The 17585-nt window shown below is 44.3% G+C and overlaps 1 protein-coding gene across 3 annotated transcripts in view; it reads left to right on the top strand.

The window, feature by feature from the left end:
• Positions 1-310: 310 nt before the first annotated feature.
• Positions 311-17585, top strand: part of MYO7B (myosin VIIB) — a 46678-nt gene continuing 29403 nt past the window's right edge. For 2 of the 3 annotated variants that reach the window (XM_068420991.1, XM_068420989.1), the window contains exons 1-18: positions 311-328; positions 1087-1200; positions 1827-1979; positions 3241-3425; positions 4268-4389; positions 5090-5232; positions 5320-5433; positions 7098-7251; positions 8233-8309; positions 8622-8741; positions 8962-9104; positions 9582-9792; positions 11136-11271; positions 11500-11660; positions 14486-14623; positions 15592-15744; positions 16262-16360; positions 16876-16970. In XM_068420991.1, the coding sequence (XP_068277092.1) occupies positions 311-328; positions 1087-1200; positions 1827-1979; positions 3241-3425; positions 4268-4389; positions 5090-5232; positions 5320-5433; positions 7098-7251; positions 8233-8309; positions 8622-8741; positions 8962-9104; positions 9582-9792; positions 11136-11271; positions 11500-11660; positions 14486-14623; positions 15592-15744; positions 16262-16360; positions 16876-16970 (2336 nt within the window). Of the gene's footprint in view, positions 329-1086; positions 1201-1826; positions 1980-3240; positions 3426-4267; positions 4390-5089; positions 5233-5319; positions 5434-7097; positions 7252-8232; positions 8310-8621; positions 8742-8961; positions 9105-9581; positions 9793-11135; positions 11272-11499; positions 11661-12669; positions 12709-14485; positions 14624-15591; positions 15745-16261; positions 16361-16875; positions 16971-17585 lie in introns of all 3 variants that reach the window. The other variant, XM_068420990.1, reaches the window with a different exon arrangement.

Below are 17585 nucleotides of genomic sequence, written 5' to 3'. Positions count from 1 at the left end.
TTCAGGGTTGAGAGCACCTCCAGGGTTACGTGGTAGAACTCAGGGCAGACCATCACCCCAGCACTGCAGATCTCTGCTTTAGGTAGATGGTTTCATTGTTTCTACACTGGGTGTACCTTATTATGATCTCTTTTGCTTTCATGAAATCTGTAAACATAACTATTTTAATTATTTTAAGGCATTTTGCTGTTATTTTTACAAGGAAATATCTCCACCCCACTGTCTGTTCTGATCAAAGCCTGAGCCCTTTTCTGGCCTAATGTTATGTTCTTTCTGTCACTGCAGGTTACATACAGTGATCTGAAACATAATGGTGGTTTTCAGAAAGGTAAGTCCTGTTCTTTGCTGTGATTTAATGACTAGCCTGAGGCCCAAAGAGGAGAAAATTACCTTAACATCGTGGTCCATCTCAGAAAGAAAGTAGCAATAACCCAGTATCAACAAGGTGTAAAATAATATTGATCTAGACTAGAGATGCAGAGGCGTCTTGCCTAGCCTGGCTGTGTTCATGCTGAGCTGGTGACCTCTGTCACAAGGTGTGGCACGGAAACTACACAGATTACCTCTGCAGTTTTATTCAATGCAAACGAGAGCTGTTAGTCTGTAACATTCTTCATAACCTTGTGCGACGTTTATAGATGCTTTACACTACAGTTGTTTGGTTTTAAACGTAAGCCCATAAAGTATTTTGAGAGGAAAAAGAAATAATTTTTCAGTAAAAAACTTGAAACCTTGACAGTAAATGCTACAGGATGTAACAAAAGTCGTATAAGACAAGACACTCAGCTAGAAAGCTGGTTCCTCAGCAGGTGTAAGTATGAACGACCCATTGAAGATATGACCTATAGCTTTACTCAATTTTCATTCCAGCCATTACAGTAAAGCTTTCTGTTTGAATCTGCATTAGTGCCTGGAGCAAGAGAATAACCGTTAGACTGTACTGCCTGCGAGCTGTAAGAACTTATCCAGTTAAATACTGCTAAAGAAATCAAACCACTAAAAGATTAAGACCAAGAGATGTATGCCTGTGAGCTACATGGCATAAAGTATGTCACTGTACTTGACAATAGCTTTTCTTCTCCTCAGGGTGATCATGTGTGGCTGGAAACTCAACCGAACAGTGAATTTAATGTCCCTATCGGAGCGGTTGTGAAGGACTCTGACTCAGGACGGATCTTGCTGGAGGATGATGAAGGCAAGGTGGGCTACGCTATAACTTTCTGTAAAAGATGAACATAAATGAACAAAATACAAAAGACTGGCCCTATTGGGTCAGACCAAAGCTCCATCTAGCCAAATGGTCTGACTTTGGTGATGGCTGGTAGGATATACTGAAAGAAAGAATATAAAAATGAGGCAACTATAGGGTGATACCCTAGTATCCCCAGGTCCCAACACCGTGAAGATTTAGAGCTTCCTAAGCTAGAAATTATATCTACATAGTTAAGAAAAGGAAATGGACAGTCTCCAGTCTCTAAATTTGGTGGAGCTTTAGGTAAAATCATGATCCCATTAAAGTCAGTTGGGCTGGGGTTTCATCCCTACCTCATATGTGATGTGGTTGTGATGACCTGACAGAACTGCGCTTTGAACAATGCTAAACTTGGTGGTGTCCAGAACTGACCTGAGTGGCTTCATCCAGTGTTTTAAATCATCCGGTCCTGGGAAGCAGCAAGCCAGTTAATTTATGTAGTTCAGCCAATTGTTTGTTAGAATATGCTGGTTTGAGCGTCAATGATACCGAAGCTCGTTCTGATCTAACACCTCTCTCCTATGCCTCTGAGCAACAGCATGACACATTAAAACTGCTGCCTTGCCTTTTTCAGGAGCACTGGATCACGGCTCGGAACATGCACATGGTGCGCCTGATGCACCCCTCCTCTGCCCAAGGGGTGGAAGACATGATCCGCCTCGGGGATCTCCATGAAGCAGGCATGGTGCACAACCTCCTCATCCGCCACCAGGAGCACAAAATCTATGTGAGTGCCCAGGTCACCAGGCATAGTACTTTCAGGAACGACCCGTGCTACGTGTTTAGCAGAGTGACCTGAACAGCCTGCAAGCCTTTCATACATGGGGCCCTCTGCTTCCTTTACTGATTGAGGGCGCCAAGGAGATACAACATATTTTCTCTCTTCTTTCATTCCAGTACTTTGGCTGTGAAGAAGGGAGTTAATAGCAGGCTCTGAAATCACAGAGATATGCATAGGCAGTGACCCCGCTTACTTTCTCCTAGAGTGATCATTTCCACCAGTGACTGACAGCTAAATCCAGTCCATATTACAGCTCAGTGCTGCTGTTACCTGCAGCTGTGACACAGGATCCATCTAACTAATACACAGGGACATGATCTGGATTGTCCCCCAGTCCAGGTCAATGGTTACTTGATTTTGATGTAATAAAATAGATAAAGAGTAAATCTGGATATTTAGGACACCTGGTTTCATTTCTTGTCCATTGCAGGTTTTATCTGTGACTTCGAGCAACTTGACATTTTTAGTTTCTTTGTTCCTCAGCTCCCAGTTTGTAATATGATAATAATATTCAGGTTTTTGCATGCTTTGCCTCCCATGTTGTGTATACTACTACCTTCACAGGAGAGGAACTGTGTCTTACAACACAGAAGTGGTGATGTTTAGTGTAAACAAGGACTGATTTTATAGATGCTGCAGTTACAACTGCCAAGATGTGTGTTTAGGCCTGTTATATCAGACTCTAGCAGTCTGCAGTTGTCTTATGTACAAGTTCTTGAACAATATTATTGACTTGCATCTCCACAGCCTTCAACAGCCTCCTTCATTTCAATGGTGCTGTTTACAAATGTTACTAAATGACTGTATGAATAACACAACCATAAATTTCCCCATTAGCAAAGTTCAGCTCCACCTGAACTAGAACACAAAAGCAGCTTAACAAAACACTACAAAGCAGCTTATGATAACACACAAAAATGCCACGTCAAATTGGACTTTCTTGTGCTTTAGCTTGAGACGGTGAACTGAGCTGTGATTTGGCAAGAAGATTACAGCTAGCATTCTTCCTTTTGCAAAAACCTCCATATCCTGGGGTATTTAACAGCAGCTTATAGTGAGGAACCAGGCTCTCAGCCTCACCTAAGTGCTGCTGTGGATCTCCCAGGAATCCCTCCTGCCTCTGTTTAGATTTATACTGCAGGTGGCTTTGGTTGTATTCTTCTTTGCAGGTTTGCTGCTAGAGGTAATGCTCATAACTGTTTTCCAGACTTACACAGGATCAATCTTGGTAGCAGTGAATCCATACCAGCTGCTGCCCCTGTACACAGTTGATCAGATCAGACTGTACTGTAACAAGAGGATTGGAGAGCTGCCACCTCATGTCTTCGCCATTGCAGACAACTGTTATTTCAATATGAAGAGGAATAAGAGAGACCAGTGCTGTGTGATCAGGTGACTGGACTCAGAGAGGACGAGTAGCAGAAGCCAAGTCTGCCGTGTTTTTGGGGCTCCTTTGTGGACACAGGAGATCTTCCAAATGGAAGGGCACAGATAAGACTAGAGACGACAGGAAAGAAATATTTTCCCGCCTGCGACTTCATTTTCAGTTAGGGCTGCAAAAGGTAGAACATAAGCAAGGGATTTCTGAAGTCCATTGTTTGCCCCCAGAATCTTTGAATGTGGTGATACATTCTGCACATGGTCACTACATATAGAAACATAAAATATGAGCCTGTGTGACATCAGGCTATCTTTTACCTTGGGGACATGATACTTATGTTACATGTATTTTCTGAGAATAGAGATTTCCTAGAGAGAAACAGCCTCTGCTAACCTGAAGATGGAGGGAAGCTTTCTTCATTCTATAAACACATAACATGTATCCATTTTCTGTTAACCGCCAGTGTGAAGAACCAGATAGTCTCATTGCAATAATATCTGATTATAGCTGAGGCAACTCAGTTGATGTGCTAAGACTAGCATTGAAAATCTGGTAATGCATTAAAGAAGAAAAGCAAGTGGTCATTTAATTTGCACTGGTACAGAATGTCTTCCATGGATTTGCTTGTTTTTAATCAGTGGGAGAATTTAGTCCTCAGCCTAAGTCTACAAGACAACTTAAATTTTAGCAGATGATAGACTGAAATTCTCCAGCCCTCCATGAAAGGCAATCTGATCTGCCATTCACACAGTAAATATATGTGGGATTTTTTTTTTTAACTTGCTCTGCCATTTTGCCACCCCAGCCAAAAAAGAAGAAAGGAAACCCATAATGATCTTGTTTCTTACTGCAGTGGAGAATCTGGAGCTGGGAAGACTGAAAGCACAAAGCTAATACTACAGTTTTTGGCAGCTGTCAGTGGCCAGCATTCCTGGATAGAGCAGCAAATCCTAGAGGCCAACCCCATTCTGGAAGGTGGGTTATTTAGCAAACATGCCTGATTTTCCATCTTTATCTCAGGATTTTTGTATCAGGATAAAAAATTCAGAAACAGATGTTTGAACCATTGTATTTGCATAACTGCTAAAACCCCTAAACCTCTGGTAATGCAGGGTAGAAGTTCTCTATACTTTTCTGCCATGTCCCCATGAAGTCCACAGCAGCTCCCACGCTGTATGAGGAGGTGCCACTACAGTGTGTAACCTGGAACTGCCGGGAGCACAAGAGTCCTTGGGAATGCAGAGCCCAAGGTAAAGACCCCTGGTTTAGCATTAGCACTAAATAGTGGCAAAGTGACTGGCCAAGCGTGGATGTATCTGTAGGGGAGCTCCCTGAGACACTCATCTTTCTCTGTAGAGAGATCAAGTGTGTTCCCAGTAAGACCTTCGGGAGGTCTTCAGACTTGCCCAGCTCTCTTGGCTGGACAGATATAGCTGCGTTTGGATCATTTGAATATGTCTTTTAGGACCTAATTATCTGGAGGCACGGTATGCTGGCCTCTCTCTTTAGGAGGCAGCCTGAGACCAGACATTCTTCAGTGCTCAGTGATTGTCAGCTCTGCCATTTGGAACACAACGTGTAAGATACTAGCAGCAAAAGAGAAGGGCGTAAAAAATACACTTGATGTTCATTAACTGCAATAATCCAGATACTACCTCTGTCCCTTGCCCATCAGCTTTTGGAAATGCCAAGACAATTCGAAATGACAATTCAAGCCGCTTCGGGAAATACATTGATATCCACTTCAGCCCAAACGGTGTGATAGAAGGAGCCCGGATAGAACAGTTTCTTCTGGAGAAGTCCCGGGTTTGCCGGCAGGTGAGGGCACTGGCAGATGTCCATTCATCTGCTGTGTTACAAGCCCATGCTGACAAGGCTGTTCATTGGCCTATTTCTTTCTTTTAGGCTCCAGAGGAGAGGAACTATCACATCTTCTACTGCATGCTGATGGGGATGAATACAGAGCAGAAAAAGATGCTGAATCTGGGCACTGCTTCAGAGTACACTTATCTCACTATGGTAACAGTCTCTGCTTTCTTCTCCATTATACCTCTGCCATTTGCTTCTCTCCACAAGTAATTACAATCAAGAGGAGCTGCAGATGGGTAGTTACCAAATCTGAACAGCCCTTTCCTTAGAGTACTAGAAGCAGTAACAGCAAAAGCGCTGTGACCCTGAGTTCCAGAGATCCATTGTAATGTCCACCAGTGGGAGGCAGCTTGTGGCAGTTCAAAGGTTTCTATCAAAGTCAGACTTAAGAAACATGAAGGACATCTTAAAGCAGGTGGGAAATATCCCTCACTGTCACAGGTACTCAGATTTCAGATCTCATGTCAGTGAGAATACTAATCAGGTATATATACTTTAGGGGAAAATTAATAAGCAGAAACTGTGCCAAGAATCCTAGTCCTTATATCTGATAAATCTTATATACGTAATGCAGGAAGCTGCATTCAATCTAACCTCCAACAGCTAATGTTAATGTCCGTGACTGGGTTTATGTTGCCATAGTGGCAGAAGGTGGATGCTCATAGTGAGATTTTTGAAAATAGCTAATTGGTTGGTTTAGGGCATGAAAGGCGTGGTGAAAATCCTGTGCTTTAGCCTGTGCAGATACCTCATATTAAATATGCCACCTGGTTTGATTTGGGCTGTTCTACAGCTGTGGAAAAACGGGGCTAAGTCCTGCCTCTGCTGAAGCTAATGGGAGCCGGGCACCTAGTTTCAGAGGAAATTAAATCAAGCCTATAAAGCTGTTTCTGGAGTCTCAAAAGCAAAACCATTAAATTGCTGGTGCTGTTTTCAAATGTAATGTTTTCAAAACAGCAGTGATCTTGCAGCAAGAGCTGATGAGTGCAATTCACACATTGGCCATTCCATAAAAAGGTCTGAAGTTCCTCGGGTCAGCAGTAGGGCAGTATAATACAGAGATAGGAGGATTAGATTAAAGGAGAACATATGCATGGTTTTGTTCAGGTCAGCTCTTGGCACAAGCTGGCATGTTCACATGCTGTAAACTGAAATGTCTAGAAATACTTCACTTTTGTAATCATCACACTATGTTGTTGGTAATAGCAAGGATAAAAAAAAGTCATTTTCCCATCTCCATTACGGCTGAAAATACTTTCTATCAGGAGCAGCATCCTAGGATCTGCTGCGCAGGCTTTGCTGAAGGTTCCTCTGATGCTACCTTGGATGCTTCCATCTGCCTTTCACTAGATCCTGATATTCTTATTTTGAGATTTGCCTTCTAGTACTGATCCAATCCTACTTGCTTTCATTTGGGATTAGGGCTCTTAATTGTCCGTTGACAAGGCAGAGAGAGGAGACAAGGTAACAGGCATGGCCCTGTAAGTGTAGATAGCCTTGTCAAGGTTTCCTGTCCTTCTATGCTCCAGAGCAGCCTTCCCCTCAGCTTTTGCTTTCGGCTTCCCCAGTATTCAGTCTAGCCCTGGAGAAATGCATTATTTAGCCCTCTGCTAATGCATTCTTCTTAAGAGATGAGGGAAGAAACAGCCATGGGAAGAGCACCTAGAATATCTACATAGGTGTGATTCTGTGATTCTGTGAAGTGGCTCACAGGGCATCCACATTGTGTACAAGGGTTTGTCAGCCTGCAGGTCCTGTCTTGCTTGTATGGGTACCGAGGGATTTTCCTTACCTGTGGGTGTGGTGTCTTGCAGGGCAACTGCCTGTCCTGTGACAGCCGGAACGATGCGAAGGATTACGCCCACATCCGCTCGGCCATGAAGATCCTCATGTTCTCAGATTCTGAGCACTGGGACATCAGCAAGCTGCTGGCTGCGATCCTGCACCTGGGGAATGTAGAGTTCGAAGGTAAACTCAGCATTGTCTGTGCTTGGCCTTTCCTCAGACTCCGTGGTATGGAGTATGCCATAAGCACCACAAGCAGGTGCTGCCTGCTTCCATCTGTACACATTAGGTTGTGCTGCTCTGCCTCCTTTCAACAGGTGATCAGGGTTGGAACGGCAGGCAGATAAGCACCATGAAATTCTGATTTGTGACTCCACTGCCCAGTGTTTTAAAAAACTATCATATTATTATAATATTTTGTCACACCGTCAGGTTTCCATGGTTATAAATAGGCCCTTATCACACAGATTGAAACAACAGATAATATAATGCCATGTTACATGTGCTGATTGTTGTGCTACGCAAGCCAGAGGACACAGGAGCAATTGAGTGATGTTTGCTGTGAAGATGATAGCAGTGGTTTTCCTGGCTGGGTTTAGTGAACTCTCACCTGTGTAAGTGCGGTTCTGGTATGGCACAGGCAGAGTCTGACACCCACCAGCGGGATGCCAGAAGCTCTCACATTTTCGAAAAGGACTCCTGCTCACTTTGTGATACAGAGGGCCCAATGCAGTGATGCCAGCTGGATTCTTTGGAGTAATGCTGGCTGCTAAAATGAGGGATTTCCCTCATTCTCTTTCATTGTCTGAATTTCCCACAAGCCAGATACACAGAAAAAAATATTTTCAGAAACATATTTTCTGAAGTCAGGTACCACTTCCCCAGATCCCCAATAGCTACTATTTAAAATGAATAACCTTGTCAGTTTTGCTGCTATTTTTAGCCTGATGCTCTGCGGTTGTGAGGGCCCCGTACATCCCGGGATCGCAGGCTGAAATCAGGACCCTCCTTAGTAAAAACCAGCAAACCTGTGAGTTTCAGAAGGGAACTTACTGCCTTGCCACATTCCCACAGCTCCAGGGCTGCAGAAATACAGCCACAATAACAGCACAGCCCCCCACCACAGCAGAAATGATTCACCCTGAGATTGTTTCCTCATTGTAGCGGCTGTGTTCGACAACTTGGACTGCTCTGATGTGATGGACTCACCACACTTCTCAATCGCAACCAAATTGCTTGAGGTAATGGACTCTCATCTTCTCCTGCTAGCTTTCTCCTTCACCCTTGCTCCCGGAGCACACTGACAAAGCACGTCTCTGTGGAGTGTTTATGTATGGAGGCACATATAACAGGCACGGCTCCTTCTTCCTGCTGACACTCAAGCGATGCTGTTGCAGATGTCTCTCTGAGATAGGAGATCTCTAACTGGGACAGCAGGCCACCAGTTAATGCTGCTGGACAGGCAGTTTGTCACGGCTCTCTTCCTGAGGCAGACTTCGCTGGATCTCCTTTATCCACCTGGAATGACCAGGTTGCCATGACTGTTCCTGCAGGTGGACTCCAGTGAACTCCAGAACAGCCTCACAAACCTCTCCATCATTGTCCGAGGAGAAATTGTGTCCAGGCCTCTGAACATAGTTCAGGCTGCAGATGGGAGGGATGCCTTTGTGAAGGTACTGGTGCTTGCATCTTCTCTTTTTAAAGATGGGGTTGCTTTCAGAGCTGTCTTACTGGTTGAGGAGACTTATGTCTCAAACGCTCACCCAGAGGGCTCCGGTCCCTCGCAGTTTTCAGGCATAGTTTGACAGCATTCTAGCAGCACGAAGGCAAGCAGTAAGCTATGTCCAAAGACTGTAATGATGGGCTCTAATTCCTGTTTAATTTTTTTCTCAGGGTATCTATGGACGGATTTTCCTGTGGATAGTGAACAAGATCAACTCAGCCATTTTCAACCCAACCTCTCGGAAGCCTAAAGACGGACGTCAGTCCATTGGGCTGTTGGACATTTTTGGATTTGAAAACTTCAGCAACAACAGGTAGGAGGCTCTAGATTCATTTCCACTGCGAAGCTGAAAAGCAGCTGATGTAAAGGGAAAGAATGAAAAAACAGACAGACGTGCTCTTTCATTATCATCCTGATTCTCAGAAAAGCAGTGAAGTTTCCATCACTGAATTTTCCCAATGATGATCATGCATTTTTCTTCAGTCTTGGTCATATTTCTGCCTCCTCCCCCAACCTTCATTTTGGTGCAGCCATTGCACATGTCTATTCCAAAACCTCAGGAATTTTCTCAGAGGAGATGACTAAGAAGCTGCTATGAGCAGGCAGCCACTACATAAGGATGTAGTATGTCCCATGTCTCTGTTCCAAACTTCTTGTTCCATAGCATTTTTACAGTGTCTTTTGGGATACATTTTGCACATAGTACAAAGGAGGCTGTGTGGTGTTTCCCGTTCATGCTCCTGCTTCCATCTGACTCTGTTGCTGTCCCATCTTGTCCCCCCGCCGCCAGCTTTGAGCAGCTCTGCATTAACATTGCCAATGAGCACCTTCAGCAGTTCTTCGTGCACCATGTCTTCAAGCTGGAGCAAGAGGAATACCTTGCGGAGCACATTGCCTGGAAAAACATTAACTTCACTGATAACCACCATGCTCTGGAAGTGATCGCACTCAAGCCTATGAATATCCTCTCCCTCATTGATGAGGAGAGCAAGTTTCCAAAGGTAAATTTCTGGTTTTACCTGTAATGCCTGGCTTCGCACACAGCTCACAGGCAACGCTTGGCTTTACACACAGAAAAGTGTAAAGGTGGCTTTCGGATACATTACGAGAGGCAATGTCTTCTCCCCATGGATGTTCCGTTTAAATTAGCTCACTATACAAATGCTTCACTCTCTGCTGGAGTGTGCTCTTCCTGGTACCTCGCTGTTGAAACTCTTAGAGCTGTGCTAGACAGAGAAGGAAGGAGTCTGGATCATTTTACAAGGGCTTCTGAAGAAATCTTTGAATTTGCATATTCTTTGAGTATTGTTCTGCTGTTGGTCTGGGCTGCAGCTTGCTCTTTCTTCTCCTGGATGACAGAGCTAGTTGAGCATTGTCACTGTTGTGAGGAAATGTTATTCTGCAAAGGCCAGGCATCTCAAACAGAAGAGGAGAGATGAAAGTAGCATCTGATCTCAGACATCCCTGCAGAGCATTCTCTCAGTCTCCAGAGCACGGTGAGGCTAAGCAGGAGTGCTGGTACAGGAATCAGATGGCAATGTGGGCTTGTCCAGAACCGCAAGCCCCTGCCTCAGCTCCTTGGTAGTCCTCAGGTAACAATTTGAGAGAATCGTGTACAGGCAAATGGCTTTCCCCTTTCTTCCCTAACAAGAGGGTGGTCCCTACTGTATGTCCTGCAGTCAGGACAAGAAAGCATCTCCTCTATGATTCCCAGAGCACATGACTTCTCAGATAACACAGCACTCACTACCCCTAGCACAGGCCAGTGAGCAGAGCTACCCTCACATGCACCACAGGGGAATAAGACTCTGATGGCACCTCTTGAAGAGAAGCACCCAGCTGGCTGCCTGCCTGTGGAAGTCACAATCTGGGCATGCTGACCGGTATCTGCTCAGGGCAGCCTTCTTCCAGGGATCTCCAAGTCTTTCACGAGTTGGGAAGGGAAAAAAGAACTGTGCCTGCCTGGGAGAAAGAGCATGCACCCCTCAGAGCACGGCTGGGTAGGATGGAATGGGAAGGTTGGTGAGGGGTGCTAGTTGTGACATCCAAAGATTTGGGAAATTCTCAGCACACCTGGTGATGTTAGTAATGGTATGGGAGCTTGTGTACAGCCCTAAAATACCATAATATGTATTTAGTACCAAAATACCTATAGTACTGGTGTGAGAGAAGAGTCTGTGTGAAAGGGAAGACACTTCTGGCACTACTTTCCTCCAGATTACTACGTAAATAAGGGGCAGAATTTGAGCTTTTGTCATCTCTGAGCACCACTTCTATTTGTTCACTGAGCGCAGGCTAGTGCTGGGAGGAATCTGCTTAACTGTTTGTTTTTGCCTGTTTCTAGGGCACAGATGCCACCATGCTCGTCAAAATCAATTCCCTCCACGGCAAAAGTAATGTCTACATCCCACCTAAGAGTGTCCATGATACCAAGTTTGGCATCAACCACTTTGCTGGGGTTGTCTTTTATGAATCAAAAGGTAAGCCTATCTCTGCAGGATACAGAGGGTGAAGAGAAGGACATGACCTGCCCTGGATGTGCGGCACTCCAGGGTAGTGTGGTTCTGAAGTCAGATCATCAGGAGGTCAGGAGGATTACTCTAAACTAATCTGCAAGTTACTCTAAACTAAGTGGATTTTAGCTAGAGAGTGGTGCTAGAGCCAGCAGGCTGCAGAGTTGACAAGCTGATTTTGTTTCCATCATACAGATTTCCTGGAGAAAAATCGGGACACGCTGAGTGCTAATGTAATGCAAGTGGTTCATTCCTCCAAAAACAAATTCCTGAGAGAGATTTTCCAGGTGGAAACAACCCCACCTACTCTGGGACGTGGGACCATCCGGCATCTTGGAGCTGACCAGGCCTACAAGGTTGGCTTACTGGCACTGGCTTGCAGAAACAACTCATTTCTCCTCCCTTCCATAAGGCTCTGGCTGTTCTTGACCTCCTCTTTCTTTTGCACTGTCTCTGCAAATCCCTATCCCTTTCCTTCAAATCATTTCTGCAAAGGAGTCTGCAGGAAACGTCAGGATCTGCTGTTCATGCTGTAAAAAGTGTAATGTCAGTCCTGTCTCCCAGGACTGCATCTCTGGACATCTGTGTAGCCATGCCTGCAGGCTGTCACAGAAGCATGAGTCGTGCTGCCTCCCCACATGTTGTCATCAACTGGATGGGTTTGCTTTGTGTCTGCCTGGGTGTCCCTACTGCATACCCATCGCCAGGATGGGTGTAAATTAGTAGAAGGAAACAGTAGTTCCAAATGTTCATTGCAAATGAACAAGGCACCAGCCAGAGGCCCCTCTGCAAAGCTAAACTGCTGTCATATTGCACTTGTAGCCAGTCTGCTGGGACCGTAACACCAAGGGGTCTGTCTGCGCAACTGGCAGGAGGGTCCTGGCATTTTCCTTCTTGCAGAGGGCTGACAGGCTAGCACAAAGGAGCAAATAGCTGTGCTGTCACAGAAAGATACTCTGTCTCCTGCTCCCAGTGACACCCATAGACAGTCTCACTGCATATTGCTGCAACTTTAGCTCTCCCTCCTGGCCCAGAGGCTTTGTGACAAAGCTCCTGATGGCTAATTATCAGAGAACCATCTGTGCCTAGTGAAAATAAGGTTGTAAAGCACAGTGGACTGGAAACAGCGTGGGGCAGAGTTCTAGTCCTCTGCCCTGCTGCAACTTTCCCATACCTTGATTTCTGAGCATTTAACTACGCAGTGTCATCATTGTGTGAGGGTAGTCTTGTTTTTAATGTTTCTACCTTTGAGTTTTCCTGTCAGGGTACAGAACAAACAGTCAGCTTGCTATCTTACCTGTTATCTGTCTATTCTCCTGGCATTGTTTTCTGATCCTGTCCTTTCTTCCTCAGTCTTTATCCCAGTGTGGCTTTCTGCTGTCCAGAACTTCTGGTCATGGACAGGTAAACATACTGGGGAAGAAGAATGTCAGAAGTGGTACAAGCAGCAACAGAAAACTGGCTTAGCATCCTTTAAATGCTATGAATACTTTCAGATTAAATATCAGGTCTAAATCATAATATCATCATAATATTAAATATCTGAATATCATAATATTAAATATAAACATCTATATTGCTCTAATGGGTTTGTCTCTATAAATAAGGTTGTATTATGGAAAAAAAAATTGCCTTATATTTAGAAAGTATAGCAGCATGTCAGGAAAGGAGATTAACTAAATGTGGGTTACTGGCCATTTCAAAATGCACAGAAGTTAGCTGAAATACCCCTATTAATTCCAAATAGGTTGGGCCACTGGTGGCAAGCCTAAGCAGCAGGCTACAGAAAAGGACAGTCAATGAAGTACCAGAAGAAGCTTTGCTGTCCTGAGGTCTCAGAGCTGCTCTCCTGACTCACCAGGGGAGAAAAGTCACCACCATCTCAACAACAAATTCAGCTTTAACGTTATACGTGTGAGATTATGAGGGCATGGGCTTCAGACTTGTGTGGCCTTCCCACTGATTTACTGGTACAGCAGAAAGGCCGCTAAGATCTGGGAGTGCAAATTGCCTTTAACTCTTTTACAGCTTAAACATGTATGTGCTGTTACCATATCTACTTCAAACAGATGCTTGCTAGCCCTAAGATGCATCACAGCTGCTACGAGACATTCCCGGGAACTGATTCCCAAAGGCATGAGTGGTCGCTGGAGGGCAGCATTGCCCTGTAGCTAAAGCAGAAGGTGGCAACTTGAGTGTTAGAAAGGGCACTTTAAACCTAAGAACCAGCAGAATGAGGCACTGTAAAGACGGTGAAAGTGAGGGGAGCCACTGGACTTTAAACGATTTACTTGGAAAAAACCCCCACAACCCACCAAAACCCCCCAAACAAACAAACTAGCTGTATTGTGCTGCAATGATTGGCTCCATGCCTGTATGTAAAAGGCCAGTGGAGTCCTTTTGTTACTTGGAACCTGCACTGTTGTCACCGTAATTTAATGTGCCCTTAAAACATACTAAGAGGTAGAAGTTTAGGCCTATTGTGGTGATCTGTGTGAAAGAGACGTCAGTCAGAGAAGCTGGAGAAGTCAGGAGCTAACTGCAGCCAAGTGCAATCCTTCTGGGGTTACGCTATTGCACCTGGGAGCAAAACTCAGCCCAGGAGCAGTGAGATATAAAGCACTTCATATGCAGCCATAAATAGAGTAGCTCTTATGTTATCCTCCAGCAAAAGTTTGCCTTTTCACTGCTTATTGCAGTATTAATGAGAAAGGTGATCAGTCATCCTAATCACTAAAGAATGAGCTGTTCTGGATCTTTAGCATTCCTAGTTAGCTATGAGATGGCTTTGGGAGTGACTGTTTCCCACCAAGCTTTCAGGCACACACACATCCATGAATAACAGCTTGGCACCCAGGCCCTACACTAAACGCAGCCTTGGATGGAAGAGACATGCCTATGTGAGCTCCTGGGGGTGGAATTTGTTCTACCACAGCCACCCCCACTGCTAGAACTTAGTGCCCAAGTAAGTGAAAGAGCTCAGTGGCATTTCTTTGCAAGAATAACCCCAAATTAATAAGATACAGATGGCAGATTTAGCTCCTATGTAGGTAAATTTTTTTTTTCTGGCAGTTGTGTGATACTGTTACGTGGTACAAAAACACAAAGATTTATTAATTGGCCCTCTGACAGTGAATGATGCTTACTCTTATGTAATGATGCATGTGCTTACTCTTCCCAGAGCTTGGATACCACCAAACGGCTCTCTACTCTGGGAGGACAGTTCAAGCAGTCCCTGGAAAAACTAATGAAAATCCTTGAGCAGTGCCAGCCATACTTCATCCGCTGCATCAAACCAAACGACTACAAGAAACCACTGGTAATGTTTTAACAATATGAGGTCCTGTCTTCCGTAAACATTTTAAATGAGAAGCAGCTGTCAGCTGCTGTGTAGCGTTTTATACCTGTACTTCAGACAAGAAGAGCTGGAGCACAGGCTGTTACTAGAGTAAAAAGAGTGGTAGGATATAGCATTGTTAATTCACAAAAACATCTCTAAAAGCATCATAGAGTAATAGATGGCAAAAAAGCACATAGGTGTATTCCTGAGAGGAGCTGTAAAAGCCTTTCCTGTAAAGATAAAGACAAAACTGGAGAGTTTCTAGCCCCTCAACACGGGGACAAACAAAAAACATCAGCATCCAACAATGATCATACTGTGAAATAGCCTGAGAGAGAATAGGAGAGCTGCCAGTGTTTGAAAGGGGTGATGTGGCTTAATTTGACACCACAAGAGAGGAGTGAGTTTGTCATTAAGATGCTTGGCTGGAACTCAGGAGATCATGACCCAGTTCCACATTAAAACCTTGTATGGTGTTGGTCAAGTGACTTAATAATTTTTAAAGTACTGCATGTGGCTTAGTGAGCCTATTGCTAATCTGCCTCACAAGAAACTAGCAGCACTCAGGCTATGTTTTGCATGGCTATGCCCAAAGGGCCTAAGTTGCTACTGCAGTTATTTGCACCTGCAAAATGATATGAACAATATATTTTTCACCTGAAGTTGCAGTTCTAGGATTGAAAACAGTTGCTAAAGCCAGACTGAAGTTAACGGACTGCTTCCACTGCCAATAAACACAAATTTGAAGACTCTTTGGGGTAACTTGTTTATGCCTGTAATGAATTAATTTAGGGCACTGAAGAAATAAGAAGTACAACTTAAAAAAAGCATAGTAGGCCATTTTGCAAGCGCTCTGAGGTTGGAGGTTAATAGATATGTTCTGAGGAATACTGCATGTGTAGCTTCTTTCGGTGCTAACTCTCCTCCTTGTCTGCTTTCCCTTTCAGTTGTTCGACCGGGAGCTGTGTATCAAACAGCTGCGATATTCAGGGATGATGGAGACCATCCAGATCAGGAAAGCTGGCTACCCAATTCGCTACAGCTTTGAGGAGTTCTTTGAGAGATACAGAGTTCTCCTGCCATGGTCTCTTCGAGAACAGGTGTGTTAGCACAAACTTGGTTTAAGGCTCATCTAACTTTTTGTTATGAGGCTTTAGTCCTTCCCACAGTAGAAGGTTCTTGGATTATTGCTTGCACAGTTGAGAGAGCTGTCATCACAGTAACTGTAGCTAAATACTTACATACTCACTCAGACCTTAGCTGAAACAGTAGAGGTGCTTTCAGGTCCAGCTATCCTTGACCTGCTCCACACAGACATCCCGGGCAGGGTGGTATCCCCATTGCCCTCAGACATTTCTTTTCTGCAATCACACACTTCTGAGGTCTCTAACATCCTCCTCACACTTGAACTCTGGAATGCTTGACCATGCATGCAGGTTCCTCCTTTTCTTGACCATTTGAGCTGAACCACTTTCATTCATTATACGGTCAGCCCAGAGGTCTGTAAGACCTCATCTGTTTCTGTTCTTTGCCCTTTGAAATGCAGGGCAATAGATCCTTACATAGGGTGCTGTGTTTCCAACCAAGCCCTAACATGATGATGCTTTTGCACATCAGCTGAAGAATGATGCTCGACAGAGCTGTATCAGCATCTCTGAAGCAGTGCTGGGCAAGGATGAAAGCTGGCAAGCTGGAAAGACCAAGATTTTCCTTAAAGTAAGTAGAAAGGACAATTTATTGTCTCTTCTCCTGAAAAACTGTGTGCTTCACGGTATAGCTTGACCACTTGTGCAAGAGTGGTGACCCAGAAGGACTGGGTTCTCTTACAAACTCTCTCTTGAATCTGAGCCTGGATCTTTGTTCCTGAAGACCAAGTAATTTAATGGACACAGCTTGGTGTAGGAGAGGCTGATCCTCTTCCTGTGCTCCAGTGTTGCAACTAAAACAGCACAGTGCAATGTATTGGTCTTTGCCCAAGCCTTGAGCATAAAAAAATACCAGCACGCTGTTGCAGGGGATTTCCTTACTGCAGGCAGATTCTCTCCTTTTTTATGGCTACAGCCAGACGTGGTGTGGTCAGGCGGTGTGCTCTCTTCCAACTGCAGTTCCACAAATGCATTTTAATTGCACTACATCACGCAGATTTTGGGCCTCTCTCAGACCACGTGTCCAGTTTTCAGAAGTTGTGGGGGTGTCTGCTCAGCTGGCATATTCACACTTTCTTTTAACAGGAGCATCATGACACAGTATTGGAGCTGAAACGCCAAAATATACTCACAGATAAGGTTCTTCTTATCCAGAAGGTGATGAGAGGACTGAAGGACAGGTCAGTGATCTTGCAGAAGGAAATTTGTTTTGGTTTGAAGCAATAACCTTTGTGGGGCAGTTTAACACACTTTGTGAAGCATTTTCAAGTATGAAATGTATCAGTCCATACCTTCCACTAGCCCTAAATTCAGCACTCGACAGGTAACAGTGCACAGTTCATCTATGCAGAGTTTGCACAAAGATTTGTTCTGGCTCAGTTTCTTTAGTTTCATGATGCTTTTCAGAATGCAGCACTGGGGCACATGCAGCTTGTATGAAGAGGAAGGGCTAGAAGGAGGATTTGCACTTAATATTTCTAGTAAACAGTAGGTATCTGGGAAGCAGGAAATCCCCATAGAGTCTGTCCTTCACAGAGCTACAAGGACTCTCTTATTTAGGATGCTAAACTAACTAGTCCTTTTCTTTGTCAAAGACGCATAATTCTTGCATTTTGTCTGGTTTAGTTTGAAATATCTTCAGAAGTGAAATTTAGTCACTGTCAAGTAAATGTTTGTCCTCATTAAAGGCTTTACATCATGATTTGTACTTATTAATCTTGTATTCCCCAACCAGAACCATGATATAGGACCGCATCCTGATTTGGTTTAGAAATATTCCTGACAGAGAAGCAAGA

This window comes from Nyctibius grandis, chromosome 32, assembly GCF_013368605.1.
Source record: "Nyctibius grandis isolate bNycGra1 chromosome 32, bNycGra1.pri, whole genome shotgun sequence".
In the NCBI taxonomy this organism is placed as follows: Eukaryota; Metazoa; Chordata; class Aves; order Nyctibiiformes; family Nyctibiidae; genus Nyctibius; species Nyctibius grandis.
The sequence above is the reverse complement of the archived record's forward strand: the minus strand, read 5'-3'. Positions and strand labels throughout refer to the sequence as shown.